Source organism: Xyrauchen texanus, chromosome 9, assembly GCF_025860055.1.
Source record: "Xyrauchen texanus isolate HMW12.3.18 chromosome 9, RBS_HiC_50CHRs, whole genome shotgun sequence".
Taxonomy (NCBI): Eukaryota; Metazoa; Chordata; class Actinopteri; order Cypriniformes; family Catostomidae; genus Xyrauchen; species Xyrauchen texanus.
Genome location: NC_068284.1, coordinates 38,243,549 through 38,263,822, shown reverse-complemented (window position 1 = coordinate 38,263,822; position 20,274 = coordinate 38,243,549). Strand labels below are relative to the sequence as shown.

Sequence of the window (20,274 nt, the reverse complement as noted above, 5' to 3'; positions counted from 1 at the left end):
AGAGCCCAACACAAGCACTATATAAAACATTTGATCAGCTCATAGTTTTGTGTGGGTTGTCAGGTGCTTTAACAGATTCCTTCTGCTGTTCAGTGTGCTCAGAGATGTTTAACCCCAGCTCATAACTTGCATTTATTCTTACTGATTTATTCTGATTTGACAATATTATAAACTCAGTGTCATGTAAGTTTACATTCCCAGTTTGCAAAACAACTTGTCCAAAACAGCAAGTCATTATTATTTCAAATAAGTCAAAAATTAAAAATACATTAACAAATAATTAACAAATATTCATGGAGAGAAGTAAACAAACAGATTGCCACAATAACATATTGTTGATATGTTGAATGTCAAATTTAGCATTAAATTGAACCGTGTTTCCCTGAAATATTATATGTACTGTAATGGGATTATAACAGTTTAGTTTATTAATTCATTTTGTGATTTTAAATGTATATTTCTTTTATTTATATTTATACTGAAAGATTTTGCATTTAGATTTTTTGTAGCCTTCAATTTGCAGATTGTTTGAGGACAACATTTGGCAAAATGAGGAATAATGTTTTAAAATACAGGAAATTCAGTTTGGATTTCTTATTGGATTAACCAAAGCATTAATCCACAGAAAAGAACCTATCATCAAAACATTGTTTTATAATGTATTGTATTAAATCATGAGTGATTTAATGATGTCGTACCAGCTGGGACATGTTACCCTTGCAGGCTCACTTTTGGCTGATTCAGTGGTTGAGGGTGGCCGTTTTGGGTAGGCATCACTGTAGTCCTTATTTTACAACACTTAAGTGTCACCTCAGTCAGCACCTAGACTCTCAGTCAACGTCTTAGACTTTGCTGAAAGTTGCTTTTAGCATCTTTATAAAAAGCTCCCACTCTTACACAAGTACTTCTCTTTGCGAATAATTTTTTAACACGTAAGTCAAAGCTTAAGACTATTCTTACGAACATTTGAGAAGTTTTATGCATTCTGAGAAGTTTTATGCACCCCAGGGCCCGTATTCACAAGAGTTTTTGCTTAAAGCCTGTTCACAAAACTGCTAAGAGCAACTTTTACTAGAGAAAACTTAAGATAAGTGTTGATGTCACCTTTTATGAGTGCGCTCTTTTAAATCGCACACAGTGATTGGTAGACGGGTAACCACTATTTGTCAGGGGAGACAGACAACGATATAAACTCAGCGAAAAAAGAAACGTCCCTTTTTCAGGACACTGTATTTTAAAGATAATTTTGTAAAAATCTAAATAACTTTTAAAGATCTTTATTGTAAAGGGTTTAAACAATGTTTTCCATGCTTGTTCAATGAACCATAAACATTAAATGAACATGCACCTGTGGAACAGTCATAAGGCACTAACAGCTTACAGACTGTAGGCAATTAAGGTAACCGTTATAAAAACTTGGACACTAAAGAGCAGTGCAGCGAGTGTGTATGCAGGTGATATACGGTCTGAAGAGGGCATATATAGTTTGATAGATGATTCTGCTGAGTTGACAAATTACCAATTCATCCACGGCGCAGAGTTGTCAAAACCGTTATCTCCGGTGTAATTGGTTTGTTTCGGTTTATAGGAGAGGTAACTGTATATAAGTTTACAATAATGAACACCCTCGCGATTTTTAAAGTCAATGTCAACATTGTAATATTTATAATATTATACTATTAAAATGCATCAACTCAATTGTGATTCATGCCTTTTTAAAATGATCAATGTCAAACTAATATTCTAATATATAATTTTGAATGTGGATTGACGACAGTAGACATGATTCAGATTGTTTGAGTCACTCTTAGGGAGTTAGAAGTCCTCAGGACAACTTTTAAAGTGTTGTGGGTTTAGGAGCTACTTTTAGCATAATGCCGGGCCTAAATTCTTTATCATTTTATTAAAGTCAGGATCTAGAATTCCTCCAGCTGAAAGAAATTTAAAGGAAATTTTATCTCCAACAGTCAATGTTTTTTTTCTCTTAATGATATTTGATGATCTTCATAGTTAAAGGAATAGTTCCTGAAAATGAAAATTCTGTCAATTTACTCGTCCTCATGTGTTCAAAACATGTTTGACTAAATTTAGAAATACAAACGGATGTTTTAATTTTGCTGCCCTTCTGAGTGCACAATGGATGTCAAGATTTTCACAGAAAGATTGTGGGTTGTTTCTCACCAAAAATTATTTTATGCCTTTAGAAGACTTGGAATATGACAAACATGAAGTCCCATAGACTGGTTTTATGATCCCTTTGAAAAGCAAAAATCTGGGTTTGAGTGAGGCACTTTCAATGGAAGTAAATGTGGCCAATCTGTAAACGTGTAAAAAATACTCTCCATTTAAAAATTATAGCCACAAGACGTGAACAATATGCGTGTTAATATGATTTTAGTGTGATAAAATCACATGCTAACCATTTCTGTGTAAAGTTATAGACAATTTTACAGCCTAGTTGCAATTGCGATGTAATGACTTCAAACCCTAAAAAGTGTAAAAAATTATGATTTAAACAACTTTACGGCTCAAATAATATATTAATTTAAATGAAGAATTAATTTGAGTGCTTTTATAAAATTATAAGCTTTACATTTGTTTTTAAACCCTCCAAAAATTGTTTTGGAAATAAGGAAAAAGGAAATCGTTTTTTGTAGTAATCAGCATTATGCCACAAAAGCTGTCGATTTAGCTTACCTTGTTTTGAACCCAGAATATTCCTTTAAGACATTCTGGAGTGGTGCTGAAACTGAGGTCTGTGTTTGTATAGAAAATCTTTGCGGATATTTCTGCTGATGGGATTACAGTGATTGAAACCAGCTCTCTGACAGAAGGGGGAGTGATGCAGGTGAAGATGGAGGTAAGACCAGCCAATCAGATTTAATCTATCACACGCTCCCTGAAACCAGCCAATCAGATTCATGCATGAGATGTAAAGAGTAAATGCCATTTCTCACCAAATCTGTAACGATTTTGCGGGACGAATTTCCGACGAAATGTCTGTTCACACATGAGACCTCTATTTCACTTTGCGTACAGTAGGCGGCGCTGTTGCTCTTCTATATACAAACGTGTCGCACCTTCAGCGATACTCGCTGATGACTAGCGCGATGACGTTGTGGATTCAACGTGCATTTATATGGGATTCTCTTTACAATATTATGATATTTAGTGTTGACAGGTTATATTAGCCTAGTGGATAATTAAAAGTGAGTAGTTAAACTTCTGCCAAAGTAGATCTGTGTCTTTATAAGCTTTAATGTTTAATAAATTCGTCCATATAGGCCTAATAAATGTTTGTTTCTCTCTGGCAGCTTCAAACTTTGGAGTTTATTTTAAGGACTGGATATATTAAATGTTTTGTATTTTATTCCCACGAAACTGCTCTACTTTTGCCATATCGACCATTTTCTTCATTTTATTCTTGTCATCCCAAGCTCAATCTACTAGCCTAAATTTTATTTTATTATTATTTGTCCTTTTTGTTTTGTAAGGTTTAGAGACTGAAAATATCCATCTGTAACTATAATTATTCTCTCGTCTTAGAGACGTTGTTTCATAGATGTATAGAAGCGTGTTATAATAATATATGTGTGAATCAAATGAAGGCTATATATGACTTTGTCCCTCTGTGATATACATAAAAGAGTATAAAATAAGATTTTAATCCTAAATCAAATTAAAGAAATTGAACAAAACATATAAAAAAACATATAATGGTCATCATCCATAATTCAATAACATCTCGTGTTCTTTTGAAGACTAAAATCTCCAATGCTCAAAAGTTATTAGTAGACCTACGCTATACTATACTACTAAGATTTAAAAAAAAAAAAGGTTAAGGAAATACAATCATTATTGCACTCTCACATTTTATTTACACATAATGCTATATACTGTACATGCTGAATTTTTTTGCATTAAAACATCCAGTATATCACGGCTACCGGCTCCACTACGTAATGGATGTCCATGACTTAGTCGATGAAATCCATTACGTCATCGTGCTACAGTCCGCAGCGAGGACCTCTTGCCTCCAGCAGTTAGGGATTAATATGTTTGCTAGCAATAGGCATTTATTTACCTAATTTGGCATAACTGTTCTTTATGTTAAATGTTAACATGTCTAAATGTTCTTTCCATGGTGTTGATGCATTTTAAGGAGTGCATATATAGTGTTTTTTTATGTGAGTGAGATAAATAAAGAGCACTGTAGCATATTTATTTTTGCACATATATTTTGCTACGAGTATATTCCAAACGGACTCCCTCCTTCTCTTTTTTTATAATGCCTGGATAATATAACACCGTGTTTCCCAACCACTGTGTGCTGTGGCACATTAGTGTGCCGTGAAAGATCGTCAGGTGTGCCGTGGAAAATTATCAAATTCCACAAAATAAATAAATGCATGAAAAAAATTATAATTTCAGGGATCCAAACTTCTCACCTTACAGAGAAATTTGCCATTTTGAAACCATAATCGGTCACTTGTGATTGCACATCGGTGCTGCTGAAACAGTTCTACTCAGCAGTCATTTAGTCTGTCCTCTGCACTTCAATAACTGTCTGGTTTGGTGCAGCTATGAAATCGGACTACAGAGGACAGTTCATACTGCTGAGAGGATTGTTGGTTGCCCCCCGCCCCCCCTTCAAGAACTATACACTTCAAGAGTGAGGAAAAAGGCTGTAAAAATCACTCTGGACCCCACTCACCCTGCCCACTACCTTTTTGAACTGTTGCCTTCTGGCCGGCGCTTCAGAGCTCTGAACACCAGAACCGTCAGACACAGGAACAGTTATCCCCTCAGGCGATCCATCACATAAACGGTTAAAGCCACCCCATTGAGCAATAATTATGTGCAATACACAGTTGAAGTATATTTATATTATCCAACACATCCACTTCTGCCATTACATACATTGCACTGTACATAATATACTGCATTTTTGTTCTTTATATAACAGATGTTTATTAGACTTGCACTACGTGTGTATGTGGGTATGTATGTAGGTGTGTGTCTGAGTGTATATACATATATGTATAATTGTTTATTTTTATTATTATTATATATATTGTTTTTAATTATCTGTGTCTTGCTGCTGTTTTTGTATTGTTGTACACTGGAAGCTCATATCACAAAGAAAAAATCCTTGTATGTGTAATCATACTTGGCTATAAACCTGATTCTGATTGTGGTTGTGAAGCGCAATGATTAATGTGCAAAAGTGACAGATTTTTATATTTTAGGGGCTTTCACATGACTCGCATTGGCGCTGCAGAATACATTGTTGTCTATGAAGTGACTTTTCACCAAAGTGTTTTTCACACAAGTTTTTGCTTCACTAATAATGTCTTTGAGAGTACTAGACAACAAGAAATATTTAAAAACTTTCCAAATTTGTGAAGAGACATTGAATGTCTCATAATTTCTTTTTATTAAATATTACCTTATCAGAGACCTCAGTTATTTAACTAATTTAAATTCACCAAGAAAACACTTAGACCTAAACATAAACAAGTCCTTTTATTACTTTCTGCTATCAAAGCAACTGCGAGATATTTTGCTACGAGCTTGGTGCAAACATTTGCTGAAATTCGCTGCTATTTTTAATCCCATGTGAATTTAACAGGCACAGTGAAAAACATATAAAGTAATGTACATTAAGACTAAAAGCCATAAGCAGACTTCCAAAAACAGACCAGGTTTTGCAGAACAAAGAAAAAATCGAACCACTTTCCTTAATAAAACCTTCTGATTGTTAATGAAAGATTTAACAAACCCGGTTTGAATAGCGCCATGGGAATCCAATGTTCCTGTTCAATAGCTCGTTTATAACGAACAATCACACAGAAAAAACTGTTTATTGTTAACTGGCCTTAAGAGTGTGATTGCTTGTGTTTATTTACAGGCATGTCATCGTCTATTGGCTCACCGCGTGGACACAAAGAAGAAAGGCAAAAAGGTCCGTGATGTTTTGAACGGATTCCACCTGGCAGTGCCTACCAAGAGAGACCAGAAGGTACAAACACAGACTCCTTACATAGCGATTCCCACTATGACTGAGATAGACAAGTGTTCAGTATTAGCATGTCTCATAATAAAAGCACTGGTTATCTTTTATCCAGGAAAGGCCTCCTTTTATTCCTGAGGGTGCAGTGCTCTGTAGGAAGGCAATGGAGACAGATGCTCCCAAACGCAAACTAGATATGGAGCTGGGAGACGACTACAAGCTGGACCTACAGAGTATAAAATGTATAGCCTATATGTACACACATACATATTCATGCTGCAATCATGGCTAAAAGGATGTTTGTGGATGTGTTTAGAATACTGGGATTTGATTAAAGGTGGGGTATGTGATTTTCTTTTTTGACCATTTTTTCAAAATAACTTGAAATCCTATTCCTAACCCACTTACTGGCTGTAAATTAGAAGCACTGAAATGAAAATTAAGCAATTTAATCATCTGTGGAACGGGCAGGACTCAAACTCCAGCCAATCATTTTCAAGACCATCTAGAATCATTAGACAGAAAATGTGTCAATCAAACGGTCGTACCATGCCCCCCTCCCCCCACCACCCTGGCGCGCGTGTCCCGTTCGTGCGCATACTCAAAGCTCGTGACCCAGTAACAGGAAGCGATTGTATTTATGTATGGAGAATAGAGCTTTTATAGTGCTAGTGGGGTTGTTCCACATTTCTATGAATCCTGTTTTGAATAGAAGACCGCTGTACAGACGCCAGGGCTGGCGATGTTCTTTTTTTTTACAGTTATGAGAAAATCAGCTCTACACCTTTCAAGAGTGGTATGCGACCCCCTCCTCCTGCTGTGTCAACAATTTGCTCTGAAAAATTGTCTGACAGGTGAATGCACTGTTTGACTAGTGAGTCTAGAACACTGCTAGAACACTGCGCATCTGAGTTTTCGCTCATGCATGATTGCGCGTCCATGTTTTTCGAATGGGTGGAGTCAGGGCCAGCGTTGGAGGAGAGAAGGTAGGACCTTAGAGTTGTGTATTTTCAAAATCTGCCGGCCGTTTTGCAAATCACATACCCCACCTTTAATCCACATGAGGAGGAGGATAAGATTCCTGAGGTTTGGGAGGGACACAATATTGATGACCACATAGACCCTGAGATCATGAAGGTTTGAAACCCAATCAGACGTCATGATGTCATAATACACCTCTTATTTCAGATGATATGTTCTGAATTTCTGTCTTTTTCTCTCTATATCAGAGGCTGGTGTATTTGAAACATGAAGGGGAACTGCGCAAGCAGTGCCGGAGAATATGACTCTGAGGAAGAGAGTGAGGATGAGGAGATGAAGGAAATCTGGCAGCTGGCCAGTCAGATTCGAGAGAAAAGGAAACTGAAGATTCTTGAGTCCAAAGAGAAAGACACTCAGGGACCCAGGATGCCCTGCACAGCCAAGAAGGTCAGCCTCTCTTTCCAGAATATCTCATTTCATTGCTAAATAGTGAATTTAGAGCAAATGGTTTAATACTGGTTTTTAATCCAATCTAAGTTATAATCGGGCAAACATTTCTTTTACTGATGCCATTGTAGAAAATCACTATTCGCAGTCAGCCCTAATTAATATATTCTGTGAGCAAAAGGGTTCAATAATACGGGGGTTTCCGAGATAAGGCGAGTTGTATTTTTCTGGTGATGTGATCCTAATGTGCCAGTGCCATTAAGAATAATTCTACAGGTATAACATGAGTCTTAAGTACATCATTTTAAATCCTATTTTTAAAAAGGACTGAGTGCACCTTTTAAGAAACTAAATGTTAATTATTTAGCTGGTTTCTAGATGTGTTTTGATTGATATGTGTTTGCAGATGGAGAGAGCGACTCTGGAGAAGGAGCTGGGCGATCAAGGTTTGGACATGACAAAGATGAAGATGATGTAAGAACAACTCACATACTCTTTCCATACTTTGGTTGGTTGATTCTGTTAGTTATTTGTTCATAACGATGACTTGTGTTCTATATTGTGGTTGACCGATATATCGCCCAGGCTGATAAAACGGACAATATTCTGACTTCTTTAATTATCGCATCAGCCGATTAGTTTTCCCCTAATATATTAACAATGTCTTAATGTGCAAAAAAAAAACACATTTATTTAAAAAAAAAAAACAATGTTTTAAATAAAAAATTTTTTATTTTTGTGTGAAATTGAGTAAATAGAGTGCTAAATAAGAGTTTATTATTTTATTTAGCAATTTTATGCATGTTATTTACTATATTAAAAACCCATATTGGTCGTCCACTAGTTCTCGAAGCATTTTTGTGTTCACATTTTGTCCCTGTAGAGTCATTACGCTCGGAGATCTTGCTCTCTGGTCCAAAAGAGGAAGAGGGACATGTCAGCACCACCGACATCTCTCACTCGCAGCCAGAGTGCCTCTAAGCCTCCACAGGACCAATCAGGAGTCAGAGATGCTAAGGTACCACCCACATTACATTTAGCATTCTCTGTTTTAACCAATAAGTCATAACAGTTCTGTAATTGCCCACATTAAAATGTTTAGTCAAAATCACTCTTGTAATGTGGAAATTTACTAGTCTGATACATTTAAGCAATATTGCTTGAGCAAAAGTGCTTTTGCATTGTACAACAGAACAATTGAGTGTGTGTGATTGTCTATACACAACCGTTCTATTAACAAGAAGCTGATATCAACCTATTGACATTTCAGGCACTTTTTGGTCAACTGGTTTGGTGAAACCTGTGCTGCAGATGACCATGAAAAAAGACTAGTTAATGTGCTGATCACAGGCATGGGAAGTAGGACAATAATAAGTTTAACACAGTTATAAAGTAGTAGTTTTTTTTTTTTAGAAAATCAGTATTATGCCAAATGCTGTGTATTGAGTTTAACTTGTATTGGACCCGGAATATTTATTTAATGCTACTAGGACTTTTATTTTGACACAATATCTGAGCAAAGCTCCACTCCCGGAACCGACATCAGCCTCCACTAGCAACAGTCTAAAAGCGTTACACCGTTTAGAAGTGAAAAACAAAACAAGAAAATATCACGTTACGAGCAGAGACTAAAACACTTGCCGTAATCTAAATTGGCACTGAAATACACTTGCCCGAGGGACCTTCTGGTGGCCCAAACGCAGAGGTATGGCAAGGATGGCGAGTTACCGGGCGTTTCACACCCAGCTCGCGACCATCATGGAGACGCTGACGCGCGCGGCGGTGGCAGAGATCTGCGAGCTCGTGGACGACGGTTATGCCGTTTTAAACATCGAGATTTCGCGCCATCAGAAGGAGAACGAGGAGCTAAGACGGAAACTTCAGCTCATAGAGTCCATCGTTGCGGCGCGGGGCTACAGCGACGAGAACACGACACTGCGAGACGGTCAGTGTGACAGTAATATTGGCGAAGCGCCTGTGAGCAGAAAAACGTTCGGATGCGGAGAATCCACGAGCCGGAGCTCCGCGGCGGAGGTGAGATGATCACTTGTTTTGTTGTGATTTTGTGGTTGTAAAACGATGTGTGTAAAACTCCTCAAGGTTTACGTTTCTTTCTTGTTGATCTGTTTCTAGTCCCGCGAGGAAGTAGATCTGATTCAGATGCAGATCAAAGTGGAAGGTCTCGAGCAGCAGCCGCTGGCAGGCGAGTCACACAGTCATTTCTGTTATACTGTATTGTTTGTACTCATGAATGAATGGTTATGTTTTTTTATTTTATTTAAAGGTATATTATACAAATTAAAGCTGATGTAATTTTCTGTGATACTAGCGCCACCAAACGGAATTACAAAAATAAACAATGTTTTCAGAACAGCTTTGCGAATTCACCTCTCATCTGCTGTTGTTGACACGGTCTAATAGTCCCGCCCCCAACTCACGCCATTGGTTGACTAACATTGTTGGGTGTGGTCTAAGTGCATCGCTCAAAACAAACGGGAATATTTTAGTGCCACAGAGAGACAGTGTTTACAGTTTTCAAGAAAATTAACAGATGAATGACTTCTAGTTGTTTCTTCATATTAAGCTAGGATAGGAAATTATTTTAACAAAAAAAAAAAAAAAAGTTACATACTTAAGCTTTAAGCTCAATGTAAAGTATTTGTGGCATAATGTTGATTATTACAAAAAATAATTTTCATTTGTCCCTCCTTTTCTTAAAAATCAGTGGGGCACTTAACAACAAAAGTGAATAGGGCCCATTTGTAAACATAAAAAAAAAACTCCTTGTTCCATTAATTCCAAATAATTGATGTTTGTGCTGCTAATTTCCTACTCGACTTGATGCCTTTTCCTGGAAGATGATGTCATAAGAACTTGCAGTACTGTACACTTGTGAAAAATGTTGCATAGTGAGGATGTCTTCAAAAATAAATAATTTTCATTTATCACTTAATGTCATACAAAGTCCAGTGCACATACAAAAGCTAAATCAATAAACAGCACCAAATCTCCTAGGTACACCTGGAAACAGTTTTTCTTGGTTGTTGGCAAATAAGATGTTCCAAGCTTCTTGGAGAATTTGCCACAGTTCTTCTATCTATTTAGGCTGTCTCAATTGCTTCTGTCTCTTTATGTAATCTTAGACTGACTCAATGTTCAGTGGGGGGCATTGTGGGGGCCATAACATCTGTTGCAGGGCTCCCTGTTCTTCTATTCTAATCTTTTCTTTAAGTAATGTTTGGGAGAATAACATTTAGATTTCCTATTGACACACTAAAGCTGAAGATTTAAATATCAATATTAAGACACATGCTTTTGTGAAACACCTTATGTGCCTAAGACTTTTGCACAGTACTGTATGTTTGTTTAAAATGGCAACATCCTCTCAAACCTAAGTTGTGAAATCAGTTATAACTTAGTGGAAGAAGTGTTGTGATATGAGTAGTTGGGGTGAAAAGAACTATTGATTGATTACTGATAATTTCTGTCTTTGAAAAATGTGAGATACATTTGTTATCCAATATACTGTATTAACACATATGATGGGGACATGAATATATTCTGCATAGTAGGAATGATCCACCTGACCTTAATACCTAATCCTTCCAGATGAATGTGGTGTGTAACACTGTGTGTGTGTGTGTGTGTGTGTGTGTGTGTGTGTGTGTTTTTACAGATGATGACGATGATGATGTTGAAAGCGTCTCTGCAGTAACTTGTGACTCTCCTAAACCAGATGTTGCTGAACTGTCTTGTCAGGACTCTTACACATTTGCACATTCCCCTGTGCATGACACAAACACACATACACTCCCACATTCCCCTGACAATGGCACAAACTCTCACACACATGCATTTGCAGACACACACTCTGGTGCTGATGAATCCCAGCACTCCAGTATCGATTTGACGGATGCCGATGATGTCTCCTTTTCCCTCGCACGCAGTAAGTCAGAGACTCGTCCCTCCCATCTCCATCGAGTGTTTCAGGAAGACTTTTGTGTGATGGCTGATCAGGACACAGTCTCCGACTGGACCACACATTCTGTCTGTAACACACTCAAGCATTCACAAACCTCCCCACAGACGGTTGGTGGCTCAGATCCTCTTGTATCCCATAATTCACCATTGTTTGCTGCACAGCAACTGGTTGCTCTGGGGAACATCTCAGGGCTGAGTCTCTATGGGCGGTTGGGAGCTCTACGGGGAGTTGAAGCCGGCAAAAGACACTTCATTTGCTCAATCTGTGGGAAGAGTTTCACCACGTCACAGAGTTTGGACACGCACATGCGCATACACACTGGTGAACGGCCGTACCGTTGTGAGCAGTGCGGGAAGCGTTTCACGCAGTCTGGCCACCTCACGGCTCACCAGACTGTCCATACTGGCGAGAGACCATACGAGTGCACCCACTGCGGAAAACGATTTGCAGGAAAACAGTACCTACGCATACATGCCAAGAAACACCACCCTGACTTACACATGCTCTCACATATAGCTACAAACACACAGCAGGAAACACCACCCTGAGTGAAATGAAACGCATCCCTAGAGCGTACACGTGCTCACAACACGGAGAAAGCTGGAAACAAGTTTTGTTGATTATTAAGATTTTTTTCTTATTTATTCAGTTGGAAAGTTGTTTGGTGGAGGTGTCCTGTATCTTGCATTATACAGAAGAGTATTAATGAAAGTCATTAATTTTTTAAAATGTTTGAAGAGTTAACATGCCAGTCCTGATTGTAGTTATGCAGTGGTGAGGCCTGTATTCTCAAACAGGTTATGGAAAAATTAAAGCACTGTCAGCGAGAACACCTGTGTACATTATACACACTGCAGGGAAACCATATGAAAGCCAACAGTTGTACATTAGTACATCAATATTGGAAGAAACAAAGACTCTTAAAAAGAGCATGTACACAAAGTCAGATACCCACTAACATGTTCAACTTGAATACACAGTTGCACATAGAGTAGATGTGCTGACAGTGTACAGGATAATGTGTGGCTATTTCAATGAAGAGGTTTGTTATGATCTAAATTAGATAGAACTATAGATTTTACATTTATACTTACAGATGGTCTGAGGAGAAACACTAACTGCATTAATTTGTTTTATTTAAAATAAACAAATTCAAGGAAGAGTGTTTGTGTCTCCCAAGTGTCTATTTTTAAGTCGTTGTGACTGCTATATCTAAAAAAACAAAAAAATCTTTATATATATTTATATAATGCATCCGGAAAGTATTCACAGCGCTTCACTTTTTCCACATTTTGTTATGTTACAGCATTATTCATTATTTTCCTAAAAATTCTACAAACAATACCCCATAATGACAACATGAAAGAAGTTTGTTTGAAATCTTTGCAAATGTATTAAAAATAAAAAACGAAAAAAAATCACATGTACATAAGTATTCACAGCCTTATATTCACATATAAGCTGTCCTATAATTTTCTGTGTGATTCAAGTACATGTGGACCAATTTTGTTTATGACATCACAGTGGAGAGGAGTATCAAACAAAACCTTGGAAGTACTTTGCTTGCACTGCAACATACCCATTCCTGTCTAGAACAGGTAGGTGATGTTCAATTGCTAAAAGCACAATAATTGAACGAGAGCAAACATAGAACTGATTTCTGCCACAATCTTTTCTTATTGGTCATTCATGTTTTTAAAGGTATAGCTCACCAAAAAAATGAAAATTCTGTCATCATTTAATCACACTCATGTTGTTTCAAACCTATATTAATTTCTCTGTTCCGTGGCACACAAAAGGAAATGTTAGTCAGAGTCAGTCAACTTTCCCTTTAATTGCATTTTTTTCATCCAATGAAAGTGAATGGTGACTGAGACTAACATTCTGCCTATCTCTTTTTGTGCACCTTGAAAGAAAGTAATATGGGTTTGAAACAACATGAGGGTGTGTAAATTATGACAATTTTAATTTTAGGTTGAATTATTTTTTTTTAACATACTTTAAACATTGTCACTGTTTTCTAGGCAGATTTGAGATGGCAACTGGTTAAACTGCCCCTCATGCATCATAATATTGATGGTGAATGCAAAGGATGAAGTCAGCATTTTGCTCTTCAGTCAGAATCATCCTTGATTGTCGTATACGTCGTCCTACGTTATTAGAGCCACATGCTAAACCAGACAGCAATGAAAACAAAACATTTAACATTAAATTTATGTTGTATAAAACCACTAAAATGAATGTTTAGTCAAAAGGTTTTGGTACAACGGCCCAAATAAAATACAGTTTTTGGACACTTAAACCACACCAAAAATGTATAAAGGCTTTGGCATTATGAAATAAAATATTAAAACAAGTGGCATTTATTTTAAAGGAAGATATTTTCTTCTCTAATTCAAGGACTTTCAAACATTTTAAGTGTCTTAAAGTTGCCACATACTAGTTGATTTGATCCGGTTAGCAACAAAGCATGGGGCAGTTTTAAAGTGAGATTTACATTAAATATTTTTTAAATATGTGTTTTCTGTTTTTAATACAGATTCAAGAGTTATGCCCATCGTCCATTCCAGATCGTATTGACACCTCACCAGATGAAGCGATGCAGGAATTTAAATCTAAAATGGAGTGTGCTCTTATGGAAGATGGACGATGTTTTTAAGGCCCCTCTGACAAAAGTTTGACTTTTTGTCTGCCTCTCATTTCTTGTAATATTTCGTAACAAAGTAACTAAAGTATAACAATGTAGTTCAAGTCATATCAGGTTTATTAACAGTTCATCCAAAATGTCTTTTTTTAAGTTATCGTAAATGATGACACTGTTGACACTGCATAAAATACAGAGGTGAGTAGAAACTAAACAAGTTCCAAACAGTCTGTTTCTACTGAAAATTACACATTTTCACATTGTACTGTTATGATTCAATTTCTCACACCCATAGATCACCAACAGATGCAGAGATCTTCACAGTCAGTACATAATAAATCACTGTTTATGGTTCAGCTTTTGATGCAAGGACTGATCTCTTAATTACATTATTAGATATTAGATATTATCTCAGGTGATATTGCTTTATAGAAACAGAATAAATATTTCAATATAATACTGGTGGAAACCAACATTTTTATTATTGATATTAATAATTATGATAGTCACTGCAACGATCATGATAATAAAGTGATGATTATTTAACATGATACTGTGAGGAAAGCCTGTGTACAAGTTAAATGTTTAATACATTTTCTAAGCAGCATTGTATCAAAAATGAAAACAAGTACATAGAGCCAGCAAAGACATTTATTTTTTCTGACTGCACCTTGAGTACACAACCACCACACAGCTTTAAACAGCTTCAGCTCTCTATGAAGAAAAGTATAAATACTGTACTTTTAAACACAGTTTGCACATTGGCATTATTGACTAATAACGAATGTGTATTTTCAACACATTACAATCATGTTGAGAACATTTATATAATCTTGATACAATTTTACACTAAAACCATTAATACAACCCCAATTCCACAGTATGAACAGTTGGGACTGTATGAAAAATGATAATAAAAACAAAAAGGAGTGATTTGTAAATTACATTCACCCTTTGCTATATTAAAAGCACCACAAATACACATAAAATGTTTTACCATATGATTTGTTTTACATTTATGCTCCAAAAAAGTTTAGATTGGGGCAATTTAAGACTAATAACAATTTGAAGAGTTGTTAAACGGGTGAGGCAATCGTGTCTTTATTGCCAAGCGATCTCACTTACACAAGGAATTGTATTTAGGTGATAGGAGAAACAAGTGTACACAGTATATTACAGTGAGACACAGAATATAAAACAAGGTAAGAATGTAAACCGACATACAAATAATAGGACATATTACATAGAATGGCGTATGCACATGTGCAAGTGGTAATGTAGGTGCAAGGTAGGGTTATGTACAGTTATTGAATTAAATGTGTATTTATTTACATTATTGCACTATGGAGGAGTCTTGAAGGCAGTTTAATTGTTAGTAATCCAGCACTTTGTGAGCAATGTTCCCCAAAGACAAATTGGAAAGATTTTGGGCATTTTACCCTCTACAGTGCACAATATAGTTAAAAGATTCAAGGAATCTGGTCAAATCTCGGTTGTGTCTTCAGTGCCCAAATGCTTGATAAGTGTTATTAGAAGAGATGGTGATGTTTCACAGTGGTAAACACTTGTTTACTGTACTTGACTTGTCTACACTGTTAGGTCACACAGTATCCCGTTTGTTTCATAATAAACCCAAAACCCAGGAAAGAGAGGCTGAGTGAATGTGGTGTGGACCCTGGATGAGGGTCATGGAGTTGGAGAATACATATAGACTAGTATTCAGCTTGTAAAAAAATATCACTGAATCAACCTGAATTAAGTTACAACCTCAAAACTAATTTAAAGGCTAAATCAGGTCGAAATAGCTCCTTAAGGTAACAATTGCAGGTTACCGCTCTTCACACTAGAAAACCCCAACAATCAAAAATTAATAATTGTTTAAATGTATTAAGTTGAAAGAACATCATAAAATTGAGCAAAAATGTGCTACATTTAAAAATGACATTATTTCAACTAAAAAGTATTAATTTAAATGGATTTGATCTAGATTTTATCCAAACATTGCACAAGAGATTCAAAACCAAGCACTTTAACAGGCATTTCACCCAAAAATGAACATTCTCTCATCATTTACTCGTCCTTATACCATCTCAGATGTGCATGAATTTCTTTCTTCTGCTGAACACAAATGTAGTTCCTAACAATGCAAGTGAATGGTGGCCAGAACTTTGAAGCTTCAAAAAGCATATGAAGGCAGCTCAAAAGTAATCCATAAGACTCCAGAGGTTAAATCCATATCTTCAGAAGCGATATGATAGGGGTGGGTGAGAAATATTTAAATATCAATATTTAAGTCCTTTTTATATTCTCCTCCCTGCCCATCAGGTGGCAATCTATTGAGTTGTGTGAGATATTTGTTCTCCCTTCTATAATACATTTGACTGTTCTCAGCACCTGCCTTCAATCAGGTGTCTGAATCATGTTTATTTCTTCTCTAAACATTTAAAAAGATGGGGTTTTGTGGTTGTTATATGTGCACTTTTTGCAGGTTTTTGATTAAATGATCTAATTCTTTATTGTCAGTGTGTTGCTAGGAATTATTTAATAATAAACAAGTAACCAAGTGTTAAAGTGTGTTACTACACCCTTTCTATCAATGCCATGACTTTTCAAATAATAATTTGTAAAACGCCATGTGGAAAATGTAATGTATGAAAATGCTGTTATCTGACTGAAGTCTTGAAGTCTGTCCTTAACTCATACTTGTATAACTAATGCACCCGCATGAACTTGCTATCTATTGCCCCATCTGTCTGCTCTCACTTACATAACAAAAGACTTTACTAAGATGAGGGCAGCAAGGGCTGAGGGTGCCATTTGGGACTGGGCCACTGTCTCTCTTTTAATATCTTTTAGTGAGTATTTCATATATAACACAAATTGGCTATAATTGTACAGTATATGTACATCTAATTTGGATTGTCTTCAGTTATGTAATGTTTAATGCACTACTGTTGATAAAAACCTCTTTCTATAATGTGTAGACAAATGGCATTAACTAGTTATAATCTGGGTTAATTAAAGGTAAAACTGTTAAATGTTATTTATTGCATCAAAAATATGGTCACAGCAATTCTAATATTTTAAAAATAATCACTCTCTTATAATCAATCCTACGCTTAGTAGCAGAGGGTGGTGGTCACAAACAGGAAATTGTGGCTGTGGAGAAATATCACAATCTTGTTAATGTTAATGTCATTTCAGCCCTACCATTTGGTCCTAAGCAAGGACTACTGTTATGCAAAACATCCTACAGAGTGATCTATAATAATACGCATTTATGAATGAACATAACTTTTAGCATTAGCATATCAGTCTCTGCTATAAGTTCATACCTGTTTCTCTGTCCTTGCAGCTACAGCTGATACAATGTCATGGTTTTTGTGCTCATCCACCATACACAGGATACAGATACACTTCTCATCTGTATGACATCAGTTTATCATGTTGAGGGCAGATCATCTCCTGTATTCATCCAGTGGCATCCATCAAGAAGTGTCACTTACTTTTGAAGAGATTCAGACACAAAAGACAGGATTTGAAAGCTTTGTATTTTATCTCAGTACAGACTTTACACACCACATCTTCAGGTCCAGCATAGATTTGAGGCTCACAGCTTGTAGGTTTGTTCTCTTCAGTTTCTTCACCAGATCAGCCAGCGTTGTCTTTTTACCTAAACAGGTCTTGGGGTGAAGGTCTTTCTGCCCTGAGGGCAGCTGTAGACTCTCTTCTGATCGTCCTGATACCAGTAGCCTGTAATACAGCTCATACAGTAACTGTGTCCACAGAATCAGAATCAGCTTTTTGCCAAGTATGCTTACACATACAAGGAATTTATCTTGGTGACTGGAGCTTCCAGTGCACAACAATACAAAAACAGCAGCAAGACATAGATAATAATAATAAAAAAATACAAATAAAATAATTAGACATATGCACATACACACACAGACACACATTTACATACACACATACACATACATAGTGCAAATCTAAAACAAATCTATTATCTGTTATGTACAGTGCAAAATACAAATCTGTTATGTACAGTGCAAGGGAATGGTCACTGGCACCTTCAGTACATTTAGGCAGATTGAACAGCTGAATTGGTCCTGAGATAAAGAAACATTTTACTGTATGTGCACACAGTTACAGATCCAAACTATAATGTGCCCTAAGGCTACCAGTAAAGTGGAACAGAAACCTGACAGGAAATGCTGCAAAGTGCTGCAAGCTGGTAGATCTAACCAACATCAGCTGCAGTAAAGCTCACTTTTAGGGCCCAGATGGTGTTTCACCCACTTGTGTAAAATCCTGTGCTGACCAGCTGGCCCCCATCTTCACACAGATCTTCAACAGATCACTAGGGCAGTGTGAAGTTCCCTGCTGCTTCAAACACTCTACCATCATCCCTGTCCCAAAGAAACGTCTCGGTTACTGTCGTAACCTCCGTTCCATGATGGAGGGAACGCGACGTTGTGTCGATGTAGTGACACTTGTGAGCCCCGATCACCTCGGATCTTTGAGAAAAGGCCAATAAAAATTGGCGAGTGGAATTTGCATGCCACTCCCCAGGACTTATGGGTATAAAAGGGAGCTGGAATACGGATTCATTTAGGTTTTGAGCTGAGGAGCCGAGACATGGTCAGTAAAGCATTGTGGCAAGAGGGACACAACGGAGGTTACGACAGTTACCGAGACGTTCCCCTTCTGTCACTCACTCGACGTTGTGTCAATGTAGTGACACTAGGGGTCCCAGTCGAAAAATGTCACAACAGCTGAACCATTTTACGTGAACTACCGATGCAGATGCAAGCAAGCTGCTGTGTGCGTAATAGCAGGTGCATCAGACTGCACGTAACCTCCCCCAATGCCCCAAAAGTCATCATGTAATTCCCCACATCCCTGAGGAGGGGGGGGGGGAAACGACGTAACTAGCATGGGACCAGCCGCTGCCTTTTCTCTCTATGTTTTCTCTCCACAGAGTATTAGATTCGGCTGGGGCTATCTAACGCTATCGTATGCATCGGGATATCACTATCATTAAACTGGGGAAGTGATGGCACCAGGATGCACTGTGAGAAGACGACAAGCCGGTGGAGGGAGTGTGATGCTCTGAGCAATGTTCTGCTGGGAAACCCTGGGTCCTGCCATATGCATAAATGCATAAATGTAAATATGGACGTCAATTTGACACGTGCCACCTACCTAAACATTGTTGCAGACCAGGTACACACCTTTATGTCAATGGTATTCCCTGATGGCAGTGGCCTCTTTGAGCAGGATAATACGCCCTGCCACACTGCACACATTGTTTGGGTATGTTTGGGAAACATGATGAAGAGTTAAAGGTGTTGCCATGGCCCCCAAATTTCCCAAATCTCAATCTGATTGAGCATCTGTGGGATGTGCTGGACCAACAAGTCCGACCCACGGTGGCTCCACCTCACAACTTTCAGGACTTAAAGGATCTGCTGCTAATGTTTTGGTGCCAGATACCACAGGAAACCTTCAGGGGTCTTGTAGAGTCGTGCTTCAGCAGATCGCGCTGTTTTGGCAGTACGCGCAGGACAGCATATTATGTTTTGAATCACTGCACATATATATATATATAACATTAATTTAATGGCACATCTTACCCCAGTTTCGTCGAATATTTAAATGTTCAGTAACAAAAACAACAAAAAAGTACATATAAAAAGCTTTATTGATGAAATATAAAACTGTATAATTAATACATTTTCTTTTCAAAATACACTGTCAAAATATAAATCTTAAAAAAAAAAGACTTATCTTTTAAAGGTCTTTTAATCATATCCTTTTTAAAATCTATCTGTGCAAATGCATTTCATTTTAGATTACATTTTACAGTGTATTTATGAAGAAGATACATTTAAAACTTTCACTTTCAAATGCAGTGGAATACAGACAATACTTTTTAGTATTTACAGTAATTGTGACACAGATTGTTGTCTATGTGGAGTTACAGTTTCACTGCAGTCACCAGAGCTTAATGGCAGGACAATAATTACAAAAGAATTACAATAATTACAAAACAGTTTAATGTACACTGAACACATTTTTTATGAGGACTGTTTAGTACAACCGTTCTGTTACACCAGTTATCTCTCTTGCACTTTTTGTATAATTTTAATCCATTCTTCCATATTAAATATAATCTAATCATATTTTGAAAATATTTCTGAA

General features: G+C 37.0%; 1 protein-coding gene across 1 annotated transcript; it reads left to right on the top strand.

The window, feature by feature from the left end:
• Nucleotides 1-8,343: 8,343 nt before the first annotated feature.
• On the top strand, nt 8,344-13,475 carry LOC127649204 (zinc finger protein 664-like). The gene is made up of 4 exons (XM_052134205.1): nt 8,344-8,459; nt 8,712-9,475; nt 9,575-9,644; nt 11,118-13,475. The coding sequence occupies exons 2-4, from the start codon at nt 9,149-9,151 to the stop codon at nt 11,969-11,971; spliced, it is 1,251 nt and encodes a 416-aa protein (XP_051990165.1). The 5' UTR covers nt 8,344-8,459; nt 8,712-9,148; the 3' UTR covers nt 11,972-13,475.
• Nucleotides 13,476-20,274: the final 6,799 nt, after the last annotated feature.